General features: G+C 33.3%; 1 protein-coding gene across 1 annotated transcript; it reads right to left on the reverse strand.

Annotated features, from left to right (window-relative positions):
- Nucleotides 1-17,048: 17,048 nt before the first annotated feature.
- Nucleotides 17,049-18,907, reverse strand: LOC120280987 (acid phosphatase 1-like). Its single transcript, XM_039287946.1, has 3 exons — nucleotides 18,531-18,907; nucleotides 17,641-17,799; nucleotides 17,049-17,275 (listed from the first exon to the last, which is right to left on the reverse strand). The coding sequence occupies exons 1-3, from the start codon at nucleotides 18,905-18,907 to the stop codon at nucleotides 17,101-17,103; spliced, it is 711 nt and encodes a 236-aa protein (XP_039143880.1). The 3' UTR covers nucleotides 17,049-17,100.
- Between the last annotated feature and the right edge of the window lie 3,556 nt (nucleotides 18,908-22,463).

Here is a 22,463-nt window from a genome sequence, read left to right on the forward strand (position 1 = left end):
CATAAAAAGCATGCGGAAAGAATGACAAAAGTGCACAATTGTATGCATAAGGTTAGACATGATGTGATTGGTATTATTTCCTTCATGTAGGGTAAAAGATTTCATAACATGGACCAACTTGAGTGAAAGCGAGTGTATCAAGGAGACAGTTATTCTTTGGTGGTTATATTTTCTCTTTCTGCTCTTGAGGTTTTCTTTTAATTTGGGAGTCGTATCTTGAGGTTTTTTAGCTTTCAGAATTGTCTTGAAGTATTCTATTTAATGGTTGTGATTGTGTTTATGGTTTTCGTGGTGGGAAATGTCTTGGTACTTTTGGCTGAAAGCGGGCTTTGTGGTTGATGGAGGGCGTCCAATGGTAGCTTTGGCGAATGTATTGAGAAGAAGAATGAATGGCGATAAAATATATTGTCGTCGATAGAGGAAAGGGAATAAATTATGGCCTCTATTTAAACTTCAAGCTTTTATGTTTAAAACATGTGATTTAGTGTTTAAACTATCGGTTCACTATTTAAATATTTTGTCTATCGTTTAAAAACATATGTAAATCATTTAAATATTTTGATTTAATTGTTTAAAATATATATTGTTGTTTAGTTTAATGTGCCTCGGCAGCTAATGATTCCTCCTTCCAGCTGACATCCCTTTATTCGTGACTATTCTTAGTGTAAATAACATTTATTATCTCATTTAATTATAAGGTTATTTGTTTAAATATCATTTTAAGTTTTTTGATTTATAAGTTTGGTATTCGAACTGAAATTTGTCTTCTTTATTTAAATATTGTTTTTGGTTTTAAACACCCGTTTGTCATTGTATAAATAATAAGCGTTTTGTTTAACTTTTGTTTGTTACAATACCATTTTGTTTCTCAAAATGTTTAAGTCAAGCGTTAAGAGAGAATATCTCACATTTAAGCCTCAAAAGTACTCAAATAAATTTGTTTCATTAAAATATTTAAACATTTACAATGCCTACTCGAGATACCGGACACTTTGACTCGATCCTCTTTAAATCTAATAAAACCGACAAACACTTGAAGATTCCGACTCTTGACAAGTATCTCTACCTTGAGATGTATATGCGAGCAGTGGAGTCTCTTAATTTGTTTGCTTGCTTTCACTTCGGTGGTCGGCATGCTTGTCACGCATCACCTTGAACATGCCACAACGATGAATTTCTGAATGGTCTGCATGAGTTGAAGCGAAAATGATATTAAGTAGAGAAATTATATTTAAACTACTAATATTAAATTCAAACAGAAAGGTGGGGCGATTAAGCGTAGAAAATGATGTTTGGAGCGGGTAAAGAAAAAAGCTTTTAAATGATAAGAATAATTCTCAGTGATCGACATCAACTTCGTCTTAAAGGATAACAAGCATTTATCCTCGCCACGGAGAATCCTGCAGTTAAGCGATAAGTGAAAGCTTTCTTTTCTTGCTTTCGAGTTGAAATGCACGGCAATTGCTTGCAAAATCCTCCATTGGATGTCCCACTCCCCTAATGGAGGCGATTGGCGTTCGGCAGACCCGAAAGATGGGAACTGCAGCACCCGCGTGATTGGGTACAGTTGATTCTCAGGAAGAGGATGATCATGAGACGCCCTTTATGGTGTGATAGATATCTTGAATCGTGAAGAAGAAACTCGTCAAAAGAAGCCGAGGAGGAGGGACGAGGATAAGGAGGGGTGTTCGAGGAGGGTCTTGCTTTTCATTTATGGTGTAAAGTCATAGTAGATTGGCGCTTGAGATCGAGAAAAAAAGGAAGCTGGCTTGGTGATACTTGAGGAAGGGTCTTCAAGTGTTGTATTAAATTTAGAAATTTAATGGTGTCGTTAATTCTTTCGCGGGATATGGCCGTAGATCTTCTGCCGCTTTCTTGACACTTAGTTTAAGCGAAAAGATTAATATTTTAAGCTGAATCATAAAGTGTTTTAAATGATAAAGTAAAAGTTAAGCGATGTACAAATATTTAAACATAGGCAAGAAATTAAAGCGGAGGAAACAATGTTTAATTTAAGTATTACTTGAATGGTTAAATATTAATTAACTTATCTGACAGGATAAGCGTAAAAGGAAGAACTTCTGTGAAAGAACTCATTTTAGTAGGATTAAATGATGGCACATAAATGCATCTCAATGATAAGATCAGTCTGTGCGTTTGAAGATAAATTACCGTGACGTATCATTTTGGAAGTCGATACTCGTTTTATTGAATGACGGGTTTATAACGTCGGTGTAATCAAGCCGCTGACAAAACATCGAGACCATCGCTCGCATATGCCGGTTAACCGCAGAGCCCCGAAGCCAGCCTTGGTGACAGACCGCGCTCAAGATGAAGGAATTCTCACATTATCATCATGTATAAAGGTCGGACGTGATGTGATTGAATTGGTTTTCGCCATTTTCAAGAACGAAAATGAAATTTAATATGGGCCCGCATTTGAAGTGAGCAGTAGGGAGTAAAGGGAACTTAAATAATAACGGATGGGTTATCGGGGTTTATGAAGTTAGATTTGTTGGGAATATTTTAAATTTCAAAGGGAGAGACATGTTTATCGTAATTCGAATGAAAGTTCTCAACTCAACGTGAGTCTCTGTGTAAACGTCAAAGCTTTTTATGTTTAAACGGATACATATAGTGTTTAAAATAACGGTTAACTGTTTAACTAAAAGTCTATATCATGTAAAATAATATGTTATTGTTTAAATTGAATGCTTTCACTCGACATCGCGTATGCTAGATGGGTACCTCCTCGGTCACTGTTTAAACATATTTACGTATTTTCTTAAACACCGTTGTCATTGTGTTTAAAAGAGTAACTTGAGTATTGTTTAACTTTTTCTATTGTTTACAATGACGTCTTTTTGTTTCCCACATTGTTTTTACTAGGTCTCTGCTTTAAATTTCGAAGTTCACAATCAAATACGATTGTTTCGTTTTTATTTATAAAAGATTTACAACATTTACAACATTTAAAAGATTTACAACATTTACAACATTTACAAAGATTTACAACATTTACTAACATTTACTAACGTCCGCTCGGACTTTTGGACACTCACGACTCGACCCTCGTATAATCGAAAACAAGTGTCTGTACATTCGAGATGCTCACAGCGGTTTGCATAACAAGCGCATCAACTTGAACCTCGCAAAACGTACAACATTAAAAAGGTTAAACAACACACATTCATGAAAAACGACTATTAATCAATGTGTCATGGTAGGACTTAAACGACGATCCCGATAGTTAAACACGAACGTAATACAGGTTGTACATCGACGTCATTTTCTTAAACGCTAACGTGAAAAGTCTCGAGTGGTAAATGTCAACTCAGTCTTAAAGGATGTTTCATGATCTCCCTCCTCTAGAGAATCTCCTCAATCACGCAATACGTGAAAACTTTCTTTTTCATACCCAAGTCGAAATGCTCTCTTAATTGCTTTCCCGTCATCCATCACGGAGAATCCCTCTGCATTCAGGCAATTGTGAGAGGACTCGCTCAGGCGTGAAAAAGATAGTTTAACTAGTTCAGTGACTACGGCTAATCGATTCTCAAGATAAGGAAGAAGGCTCACGAAACATCCTTTCGAGATAGAGTGGTCATTCCGTGGGAAGAGGAGGAGGAGGAGGAGAGGAGGAGGAGGAGGATGATGAGGACTGACGAGGAGTGGTGTCCGTAGGGGAGGGTTCTTCCCCGGTTATTTATGGTGTGAAGTCCTGCAAGCGGTCGACTCTTCGTATCCCGAGAAAAGTTAAACGCACAGTGGCCGACATTGATCGATGAGAACGAGCGGGTGTTCGAGAATTTATGTTATCGCAGCATAAGAATTAATGCCAGTCATTAATTCTACGCACGGATACCCATAACCTTAGCACCGCCACGCGTGCCACACGCCAACAATTCGGATCAAAGCGAAAAGATCACCGTTTCTGCTAGAGACTTTGAGAATTTTCACGTTTATGAATAGTTATACATGTAAAGATAATGTTAAACGGAGATGGGAAGTATTAAACCCGGATATGACAATTATTAAACATATTAGTAAAATATTTAAGCGGATAATAGCAAATAGTTAAAACATTATTTAAAATATACAAATAGATAACCATAAAGCGAGGAAAGAACTTTACAACGAAATGAACTCGTCGTAATTCATCGTTCTTCTCGTCGTAATACTAAACTTTACAACCATAAAGCGAGAAGGCGACAATGGCACATGCTCTGCCTCGACAATAAAAATCGACTACGACTCATTTTGAAGATGAAGTGCACTCGACCAATCCGATGGAAATCAATTTCATTTTTCTGTTCGAGAAACCGATTTATATATTTCGGGTATGATAATGAGGAGAATAACAAGATGTAATGTAACTCCTTGGCATTGTCTATCAAAAGCCAAGCGTAAAGCCCTTCGAAAAGGTTGAACATGATGTGATTCGCGCTTTTCCTTTCCCACCATTTTCGGGGCCAAAAATGGGATTTCACAACATGGACCCATTTGAAGTGAGCGGTGGGGGGTAAAGGGAAGTTAAACACCTATGGAGAAATTTCGTCACGTGTGTGTAAAAGTAGGAGGGGGTTTTTGGGAAGTTTTGAAAATTACGAGGGGTGAACAGTAATTTTCCCTATTTTTAATGATAATTTGAAAATACATTCTTAGTTTTTAACTTTTAGTTATTCATAATAGTTTCCGTTTATTATGTTATTAATTAATAATCCATTAAAAATATTTCATGCTAAATAAATAAAAAATGTATCTATTAATATCCGTTATTTAAATCAAATACATACTTAAAAATGGATATCCAAATATTTACATATCCTTATCCTTCTAACCAAACACCAAACAATCTTTATCCTCACTATTAAATCCCTCAAACCAAACACCAAACAATCTTTATCTTTACTATTAAATCCCTCAAACCAAACACTTAAACATGGATATTCATGAAATATTATATCCCACTATCCAAACACTACCAAGTAATCATCCATGGACTACAATTTTATTTTTGATTTTTTTTTAATGATACACTGTGCCACCCATAAACTTATTTTTTTAAGTAAATATTTTAAATTTTCTCCAAATGTTTTATTATTAGGAATGATCACCTAAAATTAAGTTAAGCCTCGCTTTCTAAGACTAGGGCTCCATAGGTTGAAGATGTGACATGGTACAACAAACCTATCTCAAATAGTATAGATCAAAAGAGTCAGAAAAATAAAATTAAGATTGGGGTTATTTGTTTATCTTTGTATTTTATTGCTTTAAAAAATTTTACAATTTTAAATTTTAATTTTTTTAAATTTTTTCTCCACCTTTGTTTTATTGTTTTTGAAAACAAAAATTTATAAAACTTCTCAAGTATTTGTACAAACACTTTTAATATTTTTGAAGTAGGTTCAAACTTGAATTCAGGCAAGATAACTAGATAAGGGCATTGACATTGTAGAACTTGTACATGCTTAATATCCCCAACACATAGCTCATCTATATATATATATATATAAGCGAGGATCACATGGAGTTTGTAAGCAAACTCACCTATTCAATATTATATTTTTTAAAAAATTGTTTACTTCCCTATAACAATATCTACAGTGTTGCAAGAAAAAAATATTTCGCAAACTCACCTTTTCAAAATATTATACTTATTATTTATTTATTTTATTAGTTTGAGATGATTTTGAAGTTTAATTTGATGATAAAAGAATGTGAAATTATTTAGAAATATGGGTTTTATTTTTAATAGTGAACTTTTAAATAGATATGGAAAGTAAAAAACTTTTATACAAGATTAAAGTAATGTTTTGTTACTCAAAAAGTCAAATATTAAGCAAATTCACCCCCCAAAAAAAAAAAACATTAGAACCATTAATTATTTAATCATTTACTTATTTATTGGAATTAGAAAAATTGAATAATTGTCCTTCCAATTATATTTCTTGGTTTTTGAGAGAATCACCAAAGAAAAAAATTCCCTTAGAATGGATATTAGTTATTATCCTCTTGTAAAGTTGAAATATTTATTATTAATACGTTAAATATAATTTTTAACAATATTATATGTTAGTTTAATATAAACCTATCCAACACTCTTAAATATTTTTATAGAGTTATTTAAAATTTAAATATTAATCAATTTGCATAGCATAGAGAATTTGCTAGATTATATGATCACTTTCCATGTACTTAAAATATCACTCTTTTAAGCTCCAATATTACTAACAATCTTGCAATCCTTTTATTTTAGTTTCCCTCTCTCACTGGCCAGACAAAATGATGCAATAGCGAGATGGACGCAATTGAGGCTTGGTGGCATGGCTGTGAGAGCACCGGAGTGGGAGAGAGGTTGGCGTTTGTTTAGACTTTGGGGGAGAATGTGAGAGGGAAAAAAAGGAGAAAGTGACACTTTTATAGATAGCTGGGGTTAACATTTTTATTTAGAAAAATTAAAATTAAATGCACGACAATATGAGATTTATTTTTTATGGTGAAAATCGAAATACCTAGATTAAATGAACTCGAGGTGCATTTATTACTTTCTATCTTGATTTATATATATATATATATTTATGTTATAGATTAATGGCTTATGTAGCGTTTTGGAGTTTATTTTTTAGAGTTTATAGTTTGGAACAAATAACGCTGTGAACATTAGCAACCTAGGGAAGAGCACGGATGCCATTCGAGGTGCCATTACGTCATACTAGATGATGGGCATAGTGTCATGCATCACGTCATTATTGATAGCGGAGCTGCTACGGGTCTATTTTGACATCATCGCATGAGTCAAAAGACACAAGAAAGCATATCGATTTACATTGCTGCTTATTTGTTCCCAATTAGACGGACAAACATAATGGTAGGATATCTTGTCTTTCAGTCTATCTGGATGTGTTAGTCCCAACAGCAAGTTTCCTTAAAGCTATGGTTTTTCTGGCAAGGTTTTCAATAGAAATCATACTCTAATAATAAATACTTAGCACCAGTAACCCCACAGGAAAAATCACAGCTTTAAGAAAACTTACTATTGGGACTAACACATCAAGACTGACAAACAGACAAAATATCCTACCATTATGTTTATCTGTCTAATTGGGAATAAAGAAGCAACAATGTAAATCGGTGTGTTTTCTTGTGTCATTAGACTTCTGCGATGATGTCAAAACAGACCCACAGCAGCTCCGCCATCAATAGTGGCGTGATGCATGACACTATGTCCATCATCTAGTATAAAGCAATGGCACCTCGAATGGCATCCGTGCTCTTCACTAGGTTGCTAACGTTCACAGTGTTATTTATTCCAAACTGTAGACTCCAAAAAAAATAAACTCCAGAAATGCTACATAAGCCATTAACCTACAATATTAAAAAAACAATTTAAATCAAAAAGAAAGTAATAGATGCACCCCGAGTTCATTTAATTTGTATTAGTTGTTAAAAATACTATAAAAGTTGAAAAAAAAAAAAAAACCTTGCAATAACTTCAAGAAGCTTACCCAGTCCTGAACTATAGCAACTGGGAGAGACGACGTTATAATATCGGTGATGGTGACTGACAGTCATCTAGAAACATAAGAGATGGCTCATATTGAGAAAATTAATAAATTCAACCCTAGTTCATTTAATCAGTATTCATTGTTAAACACTTGAAATGTTTAGAAAAAAAACTTGCAAACAGTAGAGGAGGGTTTGGGGTGAAAGAATGGTTTAAGGGAAGGCAAAGGGTTAATAGGGATTATTGACCATTTAGGAAGATGCATTGCTCTTCATTGTCCAAGAAAAAGATGTACGTAGACACATTATTGTTTCTATTTTTGTGATATATTTAAGAGATAAATTTTATATTCACCTATTGTGTTTCATATGTATGTACAAAGTAAAGATATGCATGTTAATTTCATTTTCTTAAAACTTGAGTGTCTTTCATGTATAGATATGCCTCTTAAATTTATTTTTTTTGAAATTGAGTGTCTTTCATGTATGTCCAAAGTAAAGATATTCATGTTAATTTTATTATATAAATATTAATTAGTGAAACTTTATCTCTATATGTAATATATATATATACATCATTAGGTAATTTTATATGTTCAATTTTTCATATTTTTAATACTAAACATTCACAACTTTCATTCATTCAGAGGAAAAAAAAACAGTCTCAACCTTACAGCTTCAACAAATTGGGAGGAGACTTACTTTTCCATCCCCGCCTAACATATACGAATATAACATAACTTTATTTATCATTTGTTTTCCGGGGAAATGTATAGCATAAAGCCACCAAGCCCATGAAACAAGCTAATGAGCTATAACACACCTGACGCTAAACAAAAAAGTGTTAATAAATACCTCAGCAAATATGGGAGTAATACCGATAATGGGAATAGACGTCAACCTAATGATCATCATCCCTATCTACAAAACAAAAACCATAATAACAATAAAAAAGACATGCACTAGCGCAAGAACTAAAGATATTCAAAGCAATAGTATTAACATCAACCATCGTCCTCGTAATGCATTCTGATCTTCCATTATTTCTTTGACTCCTGCGATGATGCAGCATTCATTATTAAACACACTGAAAAAGTTCACAAAAAAATTTGCAGGAGCTTCAAGAAGCTTACCCAGCCCATAACGGTAGTAAAGGAGAGAAAGAGAAAACGTTGAAATATTGGTGATGGCTGAAAAGGGAGAAAGTGCTAATGGTGACAGACTGGCAGTCACCCAAAAAACGGAAGAGATGGCTTAGACTGAGAAATTAATAGATGCACCCCTAGTTCATTTAATTAGCATTTGTTGTTAAACACTTGAAAAGTTTAAAACAAACTTACAAAGAGCAGAGGAAGTTTTAGGGTGCAAAGAAGGGTTTAGGGGGAGACAAAGGGTGACTAAGGATGATTGGCTATTTAGGAAGATGCACTGCTCTTCATTGTCCAAGAAGAGGATGTACGTAGACGCATTATTGTTTCTATTTTTGTGATATATTTATGACATAACTTTTATATTCACCTGTTGTGTTTCACGTATGTACAAGGTAAAGAAATCCATGTTAATTTTATTTTAATAAAATATGAGTGTTTTTCATGTATTACAAATTAACGATATGCATGTTAATTTTATTTTCTTAAAATTGAGTGTCTTTCATGTATGTAAAAAGTAAAGATCTGCATGTTAATTTTATTATATAAATCTTAATTAGTGATACTTTATCTCTATATGTAATATATATACATCATTAGGTAATTTTATATGTTCAATTTTTCATATTTTTAATACTAAACATTCACAACTTTCATTCATTTAGAAAAAAAATACAAGAAAAGAAAAAGACATTGTCTCAACCTTACAACTTCAACAAAATGAGAAGAGACTTACTTCTCCATCCCACCTAACATATACGGATATACCATAACCCTACTCATCATTAGGTTTCTGGGGACATGTATAGCACAAAAACTCTAGACCCCTGAAATAAGCTATAACACACCTAACTCTAAAGAAAAAACGTCAACCAGCAATATGGGAGTAATACCGATAGTAGAAGTAGGCGTCAAGCTAATGATCATCATCCCTATCAACATAACAGAAACCATAATAACAATAATAAAGACATGCATTGGCGCTAGAAATAAAGATATTCTAAGCACTAGTTTTAACATCAACCATCGACTCCTGTGATGATGTCAAAACAGACCCCCAGCAGGTCCACCATCAACAGTGACGTGATACATGACACTATACCCAGCATCTCCTACGATGCAATGGCACCCTAAATGTCATCCGTGCTTTTCCCTAAGTTGCTAACCCTTACAGGGTTATTTGCTCTGAACTACAACCCCAATTCCAAGATCCCGAAGCAAAGCTGAACGAATCGATGAATAAACTCCAAAATGCTACATAAGCCATTAACCTACAACATAAAAAAAAATTAATAAAGATAGAAACTAATAGATGCACCCAGAGTTCATTTATTTAGCATTCATTGTTAAACACACTAGAAAACTTTAAAAAAAAATTTGCAGGAGTTTTTTGAAGCTTACCTAGTCTGGAATTGTCAGAAAGAGGAGAAAAACGACAATGTAATACCGGTGATGGTGACTGACTATCTAGGTGGGCAAGAAGGGTTTAGGTTGGGGCGAAGGGTTACTAGGGATGATTGGCTATTTTCCATTTAGGAAGATGCACTACTCTTCATTTTGCGGGGAGGGGGGCAAAGGAGGCAAAGAGGAGCAAGAAGGGTTTAGATTGGCCATTTACCATTTAGGAAGATGCATTGCATGTTAATTTTATTATATAAATCTAAATTAATGAAACCTTATCTCTATATGTGATATGTATGCATCATTAGGTAATTTTATATGTTCAAATTTTCATATTTTTAATACTAAACATTCACGACATTCATTCATTCGGATAAAAACATGAAAAAAGAAAAAGACACAGTCTCAACCTTACAACTCCAACAAAATAGGAAGAGACTTACTTTTCCATTATTACATAACATATACGGACATACCATAACCTTACTCATCATTAGGTTTCTGGAGACATGTATAGCCCAAAAACCCCAGACCCATGAAACAAGCTATAGCACACCCAATGCTAAAGAAAAAGGCAGATATGGGAGTAATACTAATAATAGGAGTAGACATCAAGCTAATGATCATCATCTCTAGCAACATAACAAAAACCATAATAGCAATAATAAAGACATGCACTAGCGCTAGAACTAAAGATATTCTAAGCACTAGTATTAACATCAGCCATCATCCTCGTAACACATAATAATCTTCGGCGTTGCTTTGACTCATGTGATGATGTCAAAATAGACCCCCAGCAGCTCCGCCATCAATAGTGACATGATGCATGACACTATGCCAAGCATCTCGTACGATGCAATGGCACCCTGAGTGGCATCCATGCTCTTCCCAAGGTTGTTAACCTTTACAGGGTTATTTGCTCCGAATTACAGCCCCAATATCAAAATCACGAAGCAAAAGGAGACGAACCGACGAATAAACTCCCAAAATGCTACATAATCCATTAACCTACAACATTAAAAACAAAAAATTTTAAATCAAGATAAAAAGTAATAGATGAACCACGAGTTCATTTAATCAGCATTCATAGTTAAACACACTAGAAAAGTTTACAAAAAACTTGTAGGAGCTTCAAGAAGCTTACCGAGTCCAAAACAGTAGTAAAGGGAAGAGAAACGACGTTATAATACCGGTGATGGCCAGAGAGGGAGAGAGCAGTGATGGTGACAGATTGACAGTTACCCAGAATCAAAAGAAATTGCTCAAACTAAAAATACAAAAAAAGAAAAAGACAGTCTCAACCTTACAACTCCAACAAAATAGGAAAAGACTTACTTTTCCATTACCACATAACATATGCGGACATACCATAACTTTACTCATCATTAGGTTTATGGAGACATGTATAGCCCCAAAAAAAATACGGGTGATGGCCGAAGAGGGAGAAAGCGGTGATGGTGACAGACTGTCTAGAGGGGGGGCAAAAAGGGTTTAGGTTGGGGTGAAGGGTTACTAGGGATGATTGGCTATTTACCATTTAGGAAGATGCACTGCTCTTCATTTTGGGGGAGGGGGAAGGGGGAGGGGCAAGAAGGGTTTAGATTGGCCATTTACCATTTAGGAAGATGCACTGCATGTTAATTATATTATATAAATCTTAATTAGTGAAACTTTATCTCTATATGTGATATGTATACATCATTAGGTAATTTTATATGTTCAATTTTTTATATTTTTAATACTAAACATTCACGGCATTCATTCATTCGGGAAAAAAACCATGAAAAAAAAAGAAAAAGACACAATCTCAACCTTACAACTCCAATAAAATAGGAGGAGACTTACTTTTCCATTACCAAATAACATATACGGACATAACCTAACTCATCATTAGGTTTCTGGAGACATGTATAGCCCAAAAACCCTAGACTCATGAAACAAGCTATAAAACACCCGACGCTAAAGAAAAAAACATATATGGGAGTAATACCGATAATGGGAGTAGACGTCAAGCTAATGATCATCATCCTTATCAACATAACAAAAACCATAATAGCAATAATAAAGACATGCACTAGCGCTAGAACTAAAGATATTCTAAGCACTAGTATTAACATCAGCCATCATCCTCGTAACACATAATAATCTTCCGGCGTTGCTTTGACTCCTATGATGATGTCAAAATAGACCCGCAGCAACTCCGCCATCAATAATGACGTGATGCATGACACTATGCCCAGCATCTCGTACGATGCAATGGCACCCTGAGTGGCATTCGTGCTCTTCCTAAGGTTGCTAACCTTTATAGGGTTATTTGCTCCGATCTGCAGCACCAATACCAAAATCACGAAGCAAAGGGGATCGAATCGATGAATAAACTCCAAAAATGCTACATAAGCCATTAACCTACAACATTAAAAAAAAATTTAAATCAAGATAGAAAGTAATAGATGAACCTCGAGTTCATTTAATCAGCATTCGTTGTTAAACACACTGGAAAAGTTTACAAAAAACTTATAGGAGCTTTAAGAAGCTTACTGAGTCCAAAACTGTAGCAAAGGGGATAGAAACGACGTTGTAATATGGGTGATGGCCAGAGAGGGAGAGAGCGGTGATGGTGACAGACTGACAATTACCCAAAATCAAAAGAAATTGCTCAAACTGAGAAATTAATAGATGCACATCTAGTTCATTTAATCAACATTCGTTGTTAAACATTAGAAAAGTTTAGAATAACTTGTAGGAGCTTCAAGAAGCTTACCCGGTCTAAGAAAGTAATAGATGCACCGCGAGTTCATTTAATCAGCATTCGTTGTTAAACACTAGAAAAGTTTAGAAAAAAAACTTGCAGGAGCTTCAAGAAGCTTACCCAGCCTGAGCTATAGCAAAGGGGGGAGAGAAGACGCTATGATACCCATGATGGTTGAAGAGGGAGAGAGCTGTAATCATGACAGACTAATAGCCATCCAGAAACAGAAAAGATGGCTCAAATTAAGAGTAAAAGAAGCTTACCCAGTCCAGAATTATAGCAAAGGGGAGAAAGATGATGTTGTGATACCGGTGATAGTCGGAGAGGGAGAGAGCGGTGATGGTGACAGTTACCTAAAAACAGAAGAGATTTAGATTAGGGCTTTGAAGCAAATTTAATATAAATTAAACTAAATTACACTATATTAGAGAGAAAAAGTTTTCTATTGTTTTATTATTTGTTTTTATATCATTATTTATTCATTCTTTCTTTCATTTATTTATTTAAAAACACTTGAACTCTTAAAACATTTGTTGCAAAAGTTATACAGTATAACAGAACATATTGCGACATGAACCTTAAAAAAATGGTCGTACATCCACATTAGGTAGACTGTGCGGGGTTAGTCTTTAGAGAAATAAATATTTTGACATAAATATTTATTCCTCTAAACTAAAAATATATATATATATATATTCATATTAAATTCATCTTGATACTTGAAACAAGGATATTTTGTAAAAAAAAAAAAAAGGACATGTACGTAATTGCTTATTAAATTTAGAGTTCATCTTTAAACTTAATAAAATTATAAAAGGTATATTTTCATGTTACTTTTACAAGTTTATCATAAGCATTGATCATGTTATATATGAACGACCAAATTCCATAATTGAATAAATAAATAAATAAATAATATAATTTCATATAAACTTAAAAAGTGGCGTGTCCAACACATTTCTACAAGAAAAAAACTTTTTGTCATATAAGAAGAAATGAATTTGCAGCCCTCTTATACCCAATCAGCACACCACCAGATAAAGTTTGATACCCAAGGACAAAAAGAGTTATTAACAGCACTTAACTCTCTGTCAGCAAACTCAGCACTAGTCTCGAACATTTGCCTGTCCAACATCAAACTTATTTTTTATTGTATGCCTTCACCTTTCAAAATAAATAAATAAATAAGGGATTTTGGTTATTGAAATAAATAAATCATGGAAATTTTTGTCATAAATAAATAAATAAATAATGGCTACAAGGAGAAAAAAAATACAAAAAAAAAATAGTACATTTAGTGTTGAATGAAAAAGAAATCGTAATTTTAAATTAAGAATGATTATAATCCTACACTCTTAATTCAAATTTTTAATTTTTAAATAACTATGTTTTTCTTTTTCTTTTTAATATTCATGAATTTGAGAGGTCTTACTGGTGCGCCATAAAAAAAAAAAATTCTTATCTTCAACTAGCAATGGAAGGGGTACAAGACAAAACTAAAAAGAAAAACACAACAATTTTCCCTGCTAGCTCAGTTAGAGGAACTGAACCTGCAAGCTCTGTCAAAAAACAGAAACAACTACACTATAATTCAATGCAACTACAGTATTTCTTGAAGCCTACCAGTCTGTCTATGCTCACCAAAAGAATTCAGTAACTTCCTATGGTACATAATGTAACTAAAAAAAGCAGGAAAACTTCTTTCTTGCCTTTTTTGGAAGTGCATGCATGCTTTTAGATTAACCCTTGGTCTAAATAAATGAGCCTTGCAGCTCCACAATGACAAAGCAATATGTTACTTGCTATCAAAATAGAAATTAAATTTTCTGGGGTTCAACTGTAATCTCCATTAGATTCAGCTTATGTTTTAATTAACATAACAAGCGTTGCGCAGGACATCAGAACAAACCACAAAGCATAGTACATTATAATAATCATAGAAAGTTAAAATTTGACAGCATAGAACCAACACACAAGATAAGGTACCAAACCTGTTAATGCAAGCCAACCGAATTATCTTGGTCACATTCAATCCAAAAGCTTAAGCTAATAGGATGAGAGCTCCAGACCAATATATTCCCATTCATATTCTCCAAATCAACTAATGTGAGACTATTAGTCACCTTAATAGACTAATATGCCCCTTTGGTACGTGTTAGGCTATTTTAACTAGTTATGTTGCAAGCAAACTAAACAAACTAAAGCTCGAAAACTATGTTGGATAGAAACCAAGTGTATTATTTTGGTCCAAATTAACCCAAAAGCTTAAGCTATATGGGATGAGAGACCCAATCTAATAATTTCAAATCTATATTTTCCAAATTAACCCATGCAAGATTATCTATTACTTTATTAAAACCTTGGGTTATAACACAATGGTATATCTCAAGCAAATTTGGAGCAATCAGATAATTAAACCCAAGAAATCTTAGAATAACGAAGTGGTATTGATGTCTCTGAATCATGATATACAATAGTAATCTAGAATGCTAAATAGTGATTGGAGTCCATAAATATATATTGCAAATGATATTGGAATATTAAGAGAAACTTACAAGAAGTAAATTTAGTTCAAATGTTAATCAAAAGAAACTATGTTAGAAATCCAGTTAAATTTGTCATTAGCCATCTAAAATTACAGACAGCAAAGGATTTATAAAACACTCACTCAAATCTGTACTAAAGTTTCACACCATTTATTTTCTTTTTAATTATCTATTTTTTTAAGAGTTGGTTTTGATCTTTTATGGAGTTCAATGTGGTAAGCAAAAATGTGGTCAATCATTTCCTGCTATTGCTAATTTTAATTAATTTATTCATGGTTGTTATAGTTTTTTATGACATTGGGCATGTGAACCGCTTTGGGAAGATGACGCTTTATATATATTACTATGTGACCTTAGAATCATTTGTGTAATTTTTTCATATTTGTCATATATATATATATATATATATAATATTGTAAGCAGATATGCTTTTGTTGAAAAATAATAATAATTAGGTTAAAATCACTGTAAATCATTTTTTTTACATATTTGTATATAGAAAATTTTAGACAAATATTTTAAAAAGGAATCATTTTAATTCGCTAGAATCCCACCCCAAAAATATAACTCAATTCAAAAATTCATGGCAAAAATGATATTTTAAAAAATAATTCAGAGGCATATGTATGTTTTATGTTATATATTTGTAAATGTTTTTCTTATGGAGTTTATATAAAAATTAATGATAATTTTTTTTCCTCCTTGTGTTATGTACGGGCCTTTCCTATTTTGTTGTTTTTCTTCTTTTGTGTATTTCAGTGTTTTACTGCTTTACTGGAATTATCCTTGTGATCAGGCTTCGGTAGTTCCTTTTGTTTGTTCTTACGTTACTTTTTTTGATACACTTGTGATTTACTTATTTTCATAAAAAAAAATTATATATTAATAATAATAAAACAAGAAAGTAAAAGAGCACGATGAAAATCGGGTAAAAACTAAGTCAAAACCAAAACGTCTTGGAAGTTTTTTTATTTTAATAATAAATCATAAGGTCTGATAGGCAGCTAAAATTGGAGTTTTTTTTTTATTGGTTAATTGGAATTTTAATTGTTTTTATTGGTTAACTAAGATTAAGTTACAGTTGGATTGTTTTTAGACATGCAATAAAAAGTTTTTATTTCTTTTTTAAAAAATTTAAAAAATATTAGTCATACAAAAATAGTTAAATATTAAGCAAGTGGCACCAAAAAGAAAACAGGCCCATTATTTATTTGAATTATAAAAATCGAGCAGCTCCTTTCCAACTATCCTTTCGGATTTTTCAGGCAATTATGCAACGAACATTTTCTTTTTAGATGAATTTTTTATATTATCCTCGTGTAAAGTTTGATTATTCATTATTATTCTTTTAAACAAACCCGTTATCCACTATTATATGTTAGTTTAATTGTAATTAAATATAAATCTAATACACTCTTATATAGATTGACAGGATTTGAACCTGTAATTTTTTATTTCTATTACAAAAAGTCATTGAAGCAATTAAAACCAAAATAAAATAACAAACTAGCTAAGATCACTCTCAAAATACAAATCCACACTCAATGATGATCTCTAAAAACCCATCTAGCAGGTGAAACAAAAAAGATAAAGAAAGGTTTATTTGTTCATAGTTAGCTAATTTATTAGTTATGACTTGTATTCTGATGATATATCCTATTGATAAGGAAAATTGAAGAATAAAATACTACCATATTGAGAGGGTCATTTATAAAATAATTTTTATAAAATTATTTCAAAATTTTAAAAATTAATTAACATAGTACATTGGGTTCGGTAGCTTGAATGTGCGGTCACCTTCTGGTGTACCTAAAATATCACTCCATTGATCTCCAATATTACCGATAATTTTGTAACCTTCTTGTTGTAATTTCTTCCTTTCACTGGATTTATATGAGATTGTAGATAATTTGACTTTTGGTATTCTGCCAAACATATATCACAAATTATTTTTAAAAAATAATAATTTGTTAAAAAATAAATGTCAAAATCCATTTAATAATAATGATACTTTATGTGAAACATAAATAAATAATAAATTTGAGATTACCTTAATAATAATTTCTTCCAAGTAAAAAAATAATAATTTGTTAAAAAATACATGTCAAAATCCATTTAATAATAATGATACTTTATGTGAAACATAAATAAATAATAAATTTGAGATTACCTTAATAATAATTTCTCCCAAGTAAAAAAATAATAATTTGTTAAAAAATACATGTCAAAATCCATTTAATAATAATGATACTCTATGTGAAACATAAATAAATAATAAATTTGAGATTACCTTAATAATAATTTCTCCCAAGTAATATATCCAACCTTCCTCAGATTGGCAGAAATGATGTCCCTATCATGCTCAAAATCAGTACCTAGGAACATAACTTTGATGCCTAAAGACAAGAGGGTCTTGTATAGCCTTAAACTTTGTTGCACTGCTGGTCTTCTGCTTTTGTTTACCCAAACATCAAGCTCACTTTTATTATATGCCCTTGCCCTTCAAAATAAATAAATGAGCCATTTGTATTGTTGAAATTAATAAATCATGTAATATCATGAAAATACTTAGTATATATATATATATCATGCAACTAAATTAGGGCCAGAAAGCCCAAACAAAAAAAAAAGTGCATTTAGTGTTAAATGGGGGAAAATCATAGTTTTCGATTAAGATTGATTGTATATTTTTATTTTCAAAAAGACTATGTATATATAAGCTAAATTAATCACCAAAAATTAAATTTTTGAATTTTTAGTTTACTTATCTTCTTGAAACAATGAATGCATTATAATTTATTGTGATGTCCCAAATTAATTCAAATTTCTTTTGAAATTTAATTTCAAAAATACTAACTAAAATTTTAATATAATTAATTAACAAGTTTTTAAAAATTTTTATTAAAAAATATTCTTATTCAAACAATTCCCATTTGCTTAAAAAACTTAGAATACCCTCTAATTCCCAAATGGTTCTACTTCAATTGATGCTAATAATTAATAACACCAACAATACCAAACATGCAAATTTCTCTCTAACCAACTAACACTCACCAAATACATCCTAACACATTAATAAACAAACTCTTAACATGTACACACATACATCTAAATCAAATTCAAAGTAAATTAAAAAATTAACAAAGTTAATTAATAAATTAACTAATTAATTAACATTACCCAAATCCCCTATGAGCATAGAAAGGCAAGTTAGAGAGAGCAGTGTCATCAACATCAAAGACCCAAACCTCCTTTCCATCACCTCCAAGCTTCAACCCTCTTGCATACTTCTCTGCCTCTCTGACCACCATCGCCAAGTCCTCGCCGTATCGCTTACCGATCATATACTGCCCGACGAAGCTCTCACAACCCCGTGGCACGGTCTTCCACCCTCTCACGTTGTTAGTCTCTACTCCAAGGAGCCAACTCTCACAAGAGAAGCCACCGCCATTGATAACAAGGAGATCATGTGCATGAGTTGCATGAAGTTTATTATTTGTCATCAATATTACTATTAGGTTATGGATCAACATGAAGGTGGATAGCAATGGCTTCATTGCTTCCATGCCATGCATGCCATGCACGTATGTGATCTTTAATCAAGTGTGTTAAGGAAGAGGGAGAGCATTAAGTAAGTGTTTGGTGATTAGCACTTTTGGTGTGCTATTAGTTTTTTTTTTAATTGTTTATATTTATAATCAAGTAAGGCAGTGGTTATGATTAATTAAGATTATATTTATAATCAAGTAATGGTATGGTAGGTTTATAGTTGTTGTTAGGAGGAGGGTTTCTAGATGTGCTGAGTTTTAGTTGGTTCGGATTAGCTTGATCTTAATTAATTAACCATATGGGGGAGTGTGTGTGTGTGTGTGTGTGTGTGTGTGTGTGTGTGACTTGACCTATAAGGGTAGTTATTTTTAGATAAGCTATGAGTTTCATGAGAGTATTTTGATGAGTTCTTACCACTTATATTTTTTTTTCTCAAATCATACATATTTAGTTTGTGACTCAAAAAGAATAACATTTATTAATAAAACAATTTTATTATTATTTTTATGAAGTGAATAAACTATAAATATATTAAAAAAATAAAATACATATAAGAACATCAAAAGTAAAAACACAAAATGCAAAACATAATTCCTCCAGTGGAAGTGACTAGGATAAGAGCACATTGCGTAACCATAGATAGAGACAATGGAGAACAACATAAGACAACAAAGTTGTCACAGACTCTTGATTGAAGATGAGCCTCTTCCAGTCAACTGATGTTGAGGTGATGGAATGAAATCAGATGGTTAGGCCAATGCCTGTGATGGTAGAGTTTCTGTTGAAATTGATTGAAGATCAAGTACAATTGCAGAGAGGAAGCAGTGAAGTCGCACTCAGGTGTCCCGTGTCATTTGTTAAGAAGTCGAGGGTATGTTAGTCTTTTTCTCATGTTTGAAAAGTCTGTTAAGTCAGTTGAAGAATCGGTGGGAATGTGATGGATGGTCAGGATCTGAAGATCAAGTGAGTACATAGTTTGAGGCAGGGGAAAAACAATCTCAAAGCAACAAGATTAGCCGAGAGATCGTGTGGCCAAGATCTCATCCATCATGGCAAGAGGTTTAAGTTCGAGGCATTTAAAGAGATGTGGATTGTGTTTGTTCCGAACGGCCGAGATTTGATGATCAAGGGCTTTGTATCAAGTTCGAGGCAAGGAAACGACTCAAGCGGTGCAAACTGAGGAACAACTCGACGCGTGTGGTGTGATCGAGCAGGTTTAGTTCAATTCGATCACCGAACTTTCACGTTGATATATTATGGGTTCTATGTAAGAATGTTTATGTTCTTTCCTAGAGAGTTGATTGATGTTTGAATTTTCCGACTCGTGAGTGTGTTTTGATTTGAAGTTTATATAAGAGAGTTGATGTACTTGATCTTCACTTCATATGTATGAAATTTGAGAAGCATCTGAGTTATATATGATCTGGTATCATTATTCTTTGACATGGCTTCGCTTTTTACTTTTTATTCGGGTTTTCTTGAGTTTGCATGAATTTTTCCCGATCAAGTGTTTGAGTTTTTTTCAAGTTGCTTTCTATAAGAAACTTGATCGGATAGATCTGAACTATCTATAGTGATTATCGCTGGTATCGAGTCAGTATGGTATGAGTTCGGGTTTCAGCTTGGTGATTGGTGTTTTTGCCTTGTGTCCGTGTCGAGAAGTCGAGGTTGTTGTTTGTCGTTGTTCTTGCTTCGTCACTGGTGATTCTTATTGTTTTGTTGATTTGTGTGGCTGTGTGATGTGATTTGAGAAGGCTTGATGAGTAAGGAGGAAGTAAAAACCACTCAGTCAATGGCTTCAAGCTCATCATCCGCACTCAACACCGATATATCTCACACACTTCGCCTATTTTCGTGAGGAGATGGGTATGAGCATTGAGCTATAGAATGAAGACCTTTTTAGATCCCAAAGGCTTTCGAAAGTGATTGAGGAAGGCATTAGTGCAGACAAACCAACTGAGAAAGAAAGTGAAGATGATGCAAAGGCTCTATTTCTGTTACAACAAGTGTAGATGAGACAATTTTGCATAGAATTGTGAGGTTTGATTCTGCAAAGGAGGCCTGGGATCATATCAAGAATGAGAATCAAGGGACATCAAGGATGGTGTCAGTTAGGCAAAGAAACTTTGAGGCAAAAGATTTGATCTTTTACTGATGAAAGAAGATGAAACAGCTCAAAGATTATATTACAAGAGTATTGGCTGTGGTAAATCAGATTAGAGGTATGGGAAGTGAGTTGAAGGACTCTGAAGTGGTTTTGAAGGTGATGAGGAGTCTATCATCAAGATTTGTACATGTAGTGACTTCAATTGAAGAGGCAAGGGATATGTCAAAGGTGACTCTTGATGAATTGAGTGGCTCTCTTCAAGCTCATGAAGCCAGATTTAATCAATTTACTGAAAGGCCAGAAAGACATGAAGCTTTTGTAATGCATGGAGGTTCCATGAGTGGTGGAACTAATTGGAGAGGAAGAGGTAGAGTTGGAAGGTTTAGAGGTAGAGGAAGAGCTGGTGAGAGTTCCAGATTTGGTGATCAAAGAGCAAGTATGCAAGCACAACATAATTCAGAAGAATACTAACAATTTATTTCCTGTGGAGTTTTCAAGTCAAGAGCAGATCAATTTAGCCAAAAATGAAGAATTGGCAATGTTGTGGCATAGAAGGTATGGGCACTCGAATTTTCGTGGAATGAAGCCGCTTGCACGTAAGGAGATGGTTCGGGTTTACTCAAGTTGAAAAAGAAAAAAATCATTGTGAAGAATGTATATTTGGAAAGCTAACGAGGTGTCCATTTCAGTCTGGCAAGTCTTGGAGAGCTAGAAGAAGACTTCATCTTGTACATGCTTGATGTATGTGGTCCCTATGCGCGATGTAATCTAATGGTGGAGGTAAATATTTTTCGCTTTTTCATTGATGATTTTTTTCAAGGATGTCTGGGTGTACATTTTGAAAATTCAAGTATGAAGTACTCGATTGTTTTTAAAAATTTGTCACAATGGTGGAAAGACAATGTGGGAATCGATTAAGGATTCTCGTAGCATGATAGAGGTGGAGAATTTATGTCAAAAGAGTTTCAGGATTTCTATGATCATAGGGGTATAAAGCATGAATTAACTGCTCCTTATTCTCCTCAGCAGAATGGTGTAGCTGAAAGGAAGAATAGGACTTTTGGTGGAGAAGGCAAGAAGTATGCTCAAGACTAGTAACTTCACCCAAAAGTTTCGGGTTGAGGCAATTTTAACGAAGATGTATCCGTCTCAATGTATCACCAACTTTTGCAGTTTGGGGAAGAACACCTTATGAAGCTTGGTTTGAATTGAAGCCCAAAATTTCTCATTTAAGGGTATTTGGTTGTGTAGCTATGGTACATGTGCCCATACAGAAATTACAGAAGTTGGATGATAGAACCATGAAAGGGATTTTCATTGGTTATTGCTTAAATGAGAAAGCCTACAGAATTTATTTGCCAGATTCAGGGAAGGTACTGATTAGCAGAGATGTGAGGTTTGTGGAGTCAGAATTCTGGCAGTGGACAGCATTGGATGATCAAACATCAAAGATGATT

This window comes from Dioscorea cayenensis, chromosome 17 (genome assembly GCF_009730915.1).
Source record: "Dioscorea cayenensis subsp. rotundata cultivar TDr96_F1 chromosome 17, TDr96_F1_v2_PseudoChromosome.rev07_lg8_w22 25.fasta, whole genome shotgun sequence".
Classification (NCBI taxonomy): domain Eukaryota; kingdom Viridiplantae; phylum Streptophyta; class Magnoliopsida; order Dioscoreales; family Dioscoreaceae; genus Dioscorea; species Dioscorea cayenensis.

Excerpts from the sequence above, each read along its gene's own strand:
- LOC120280987 (XM_039287946.1), bottom strand. The coding sequence starts at position 18,907 with ATGAAGCCATTGCTATCCACCTTCATGTTGATCCATAACCTAATAGTA. Across the intron at positions 17,800-18,530 it reads TATGCTCATAGGGGATTTGG|AAGACCAGCAGTGCAACAAA; the intron begins GTAATGTTAATT and ends AAACAAAAGCAG. Across the intron at positions 17,276-17,640 it reads TGGGAGAAATTATTATTAAG|AATACCAAAAGTCAAATTAT; the intron begins GTAATCTCAAAT and ends TATGTTTGGCAG.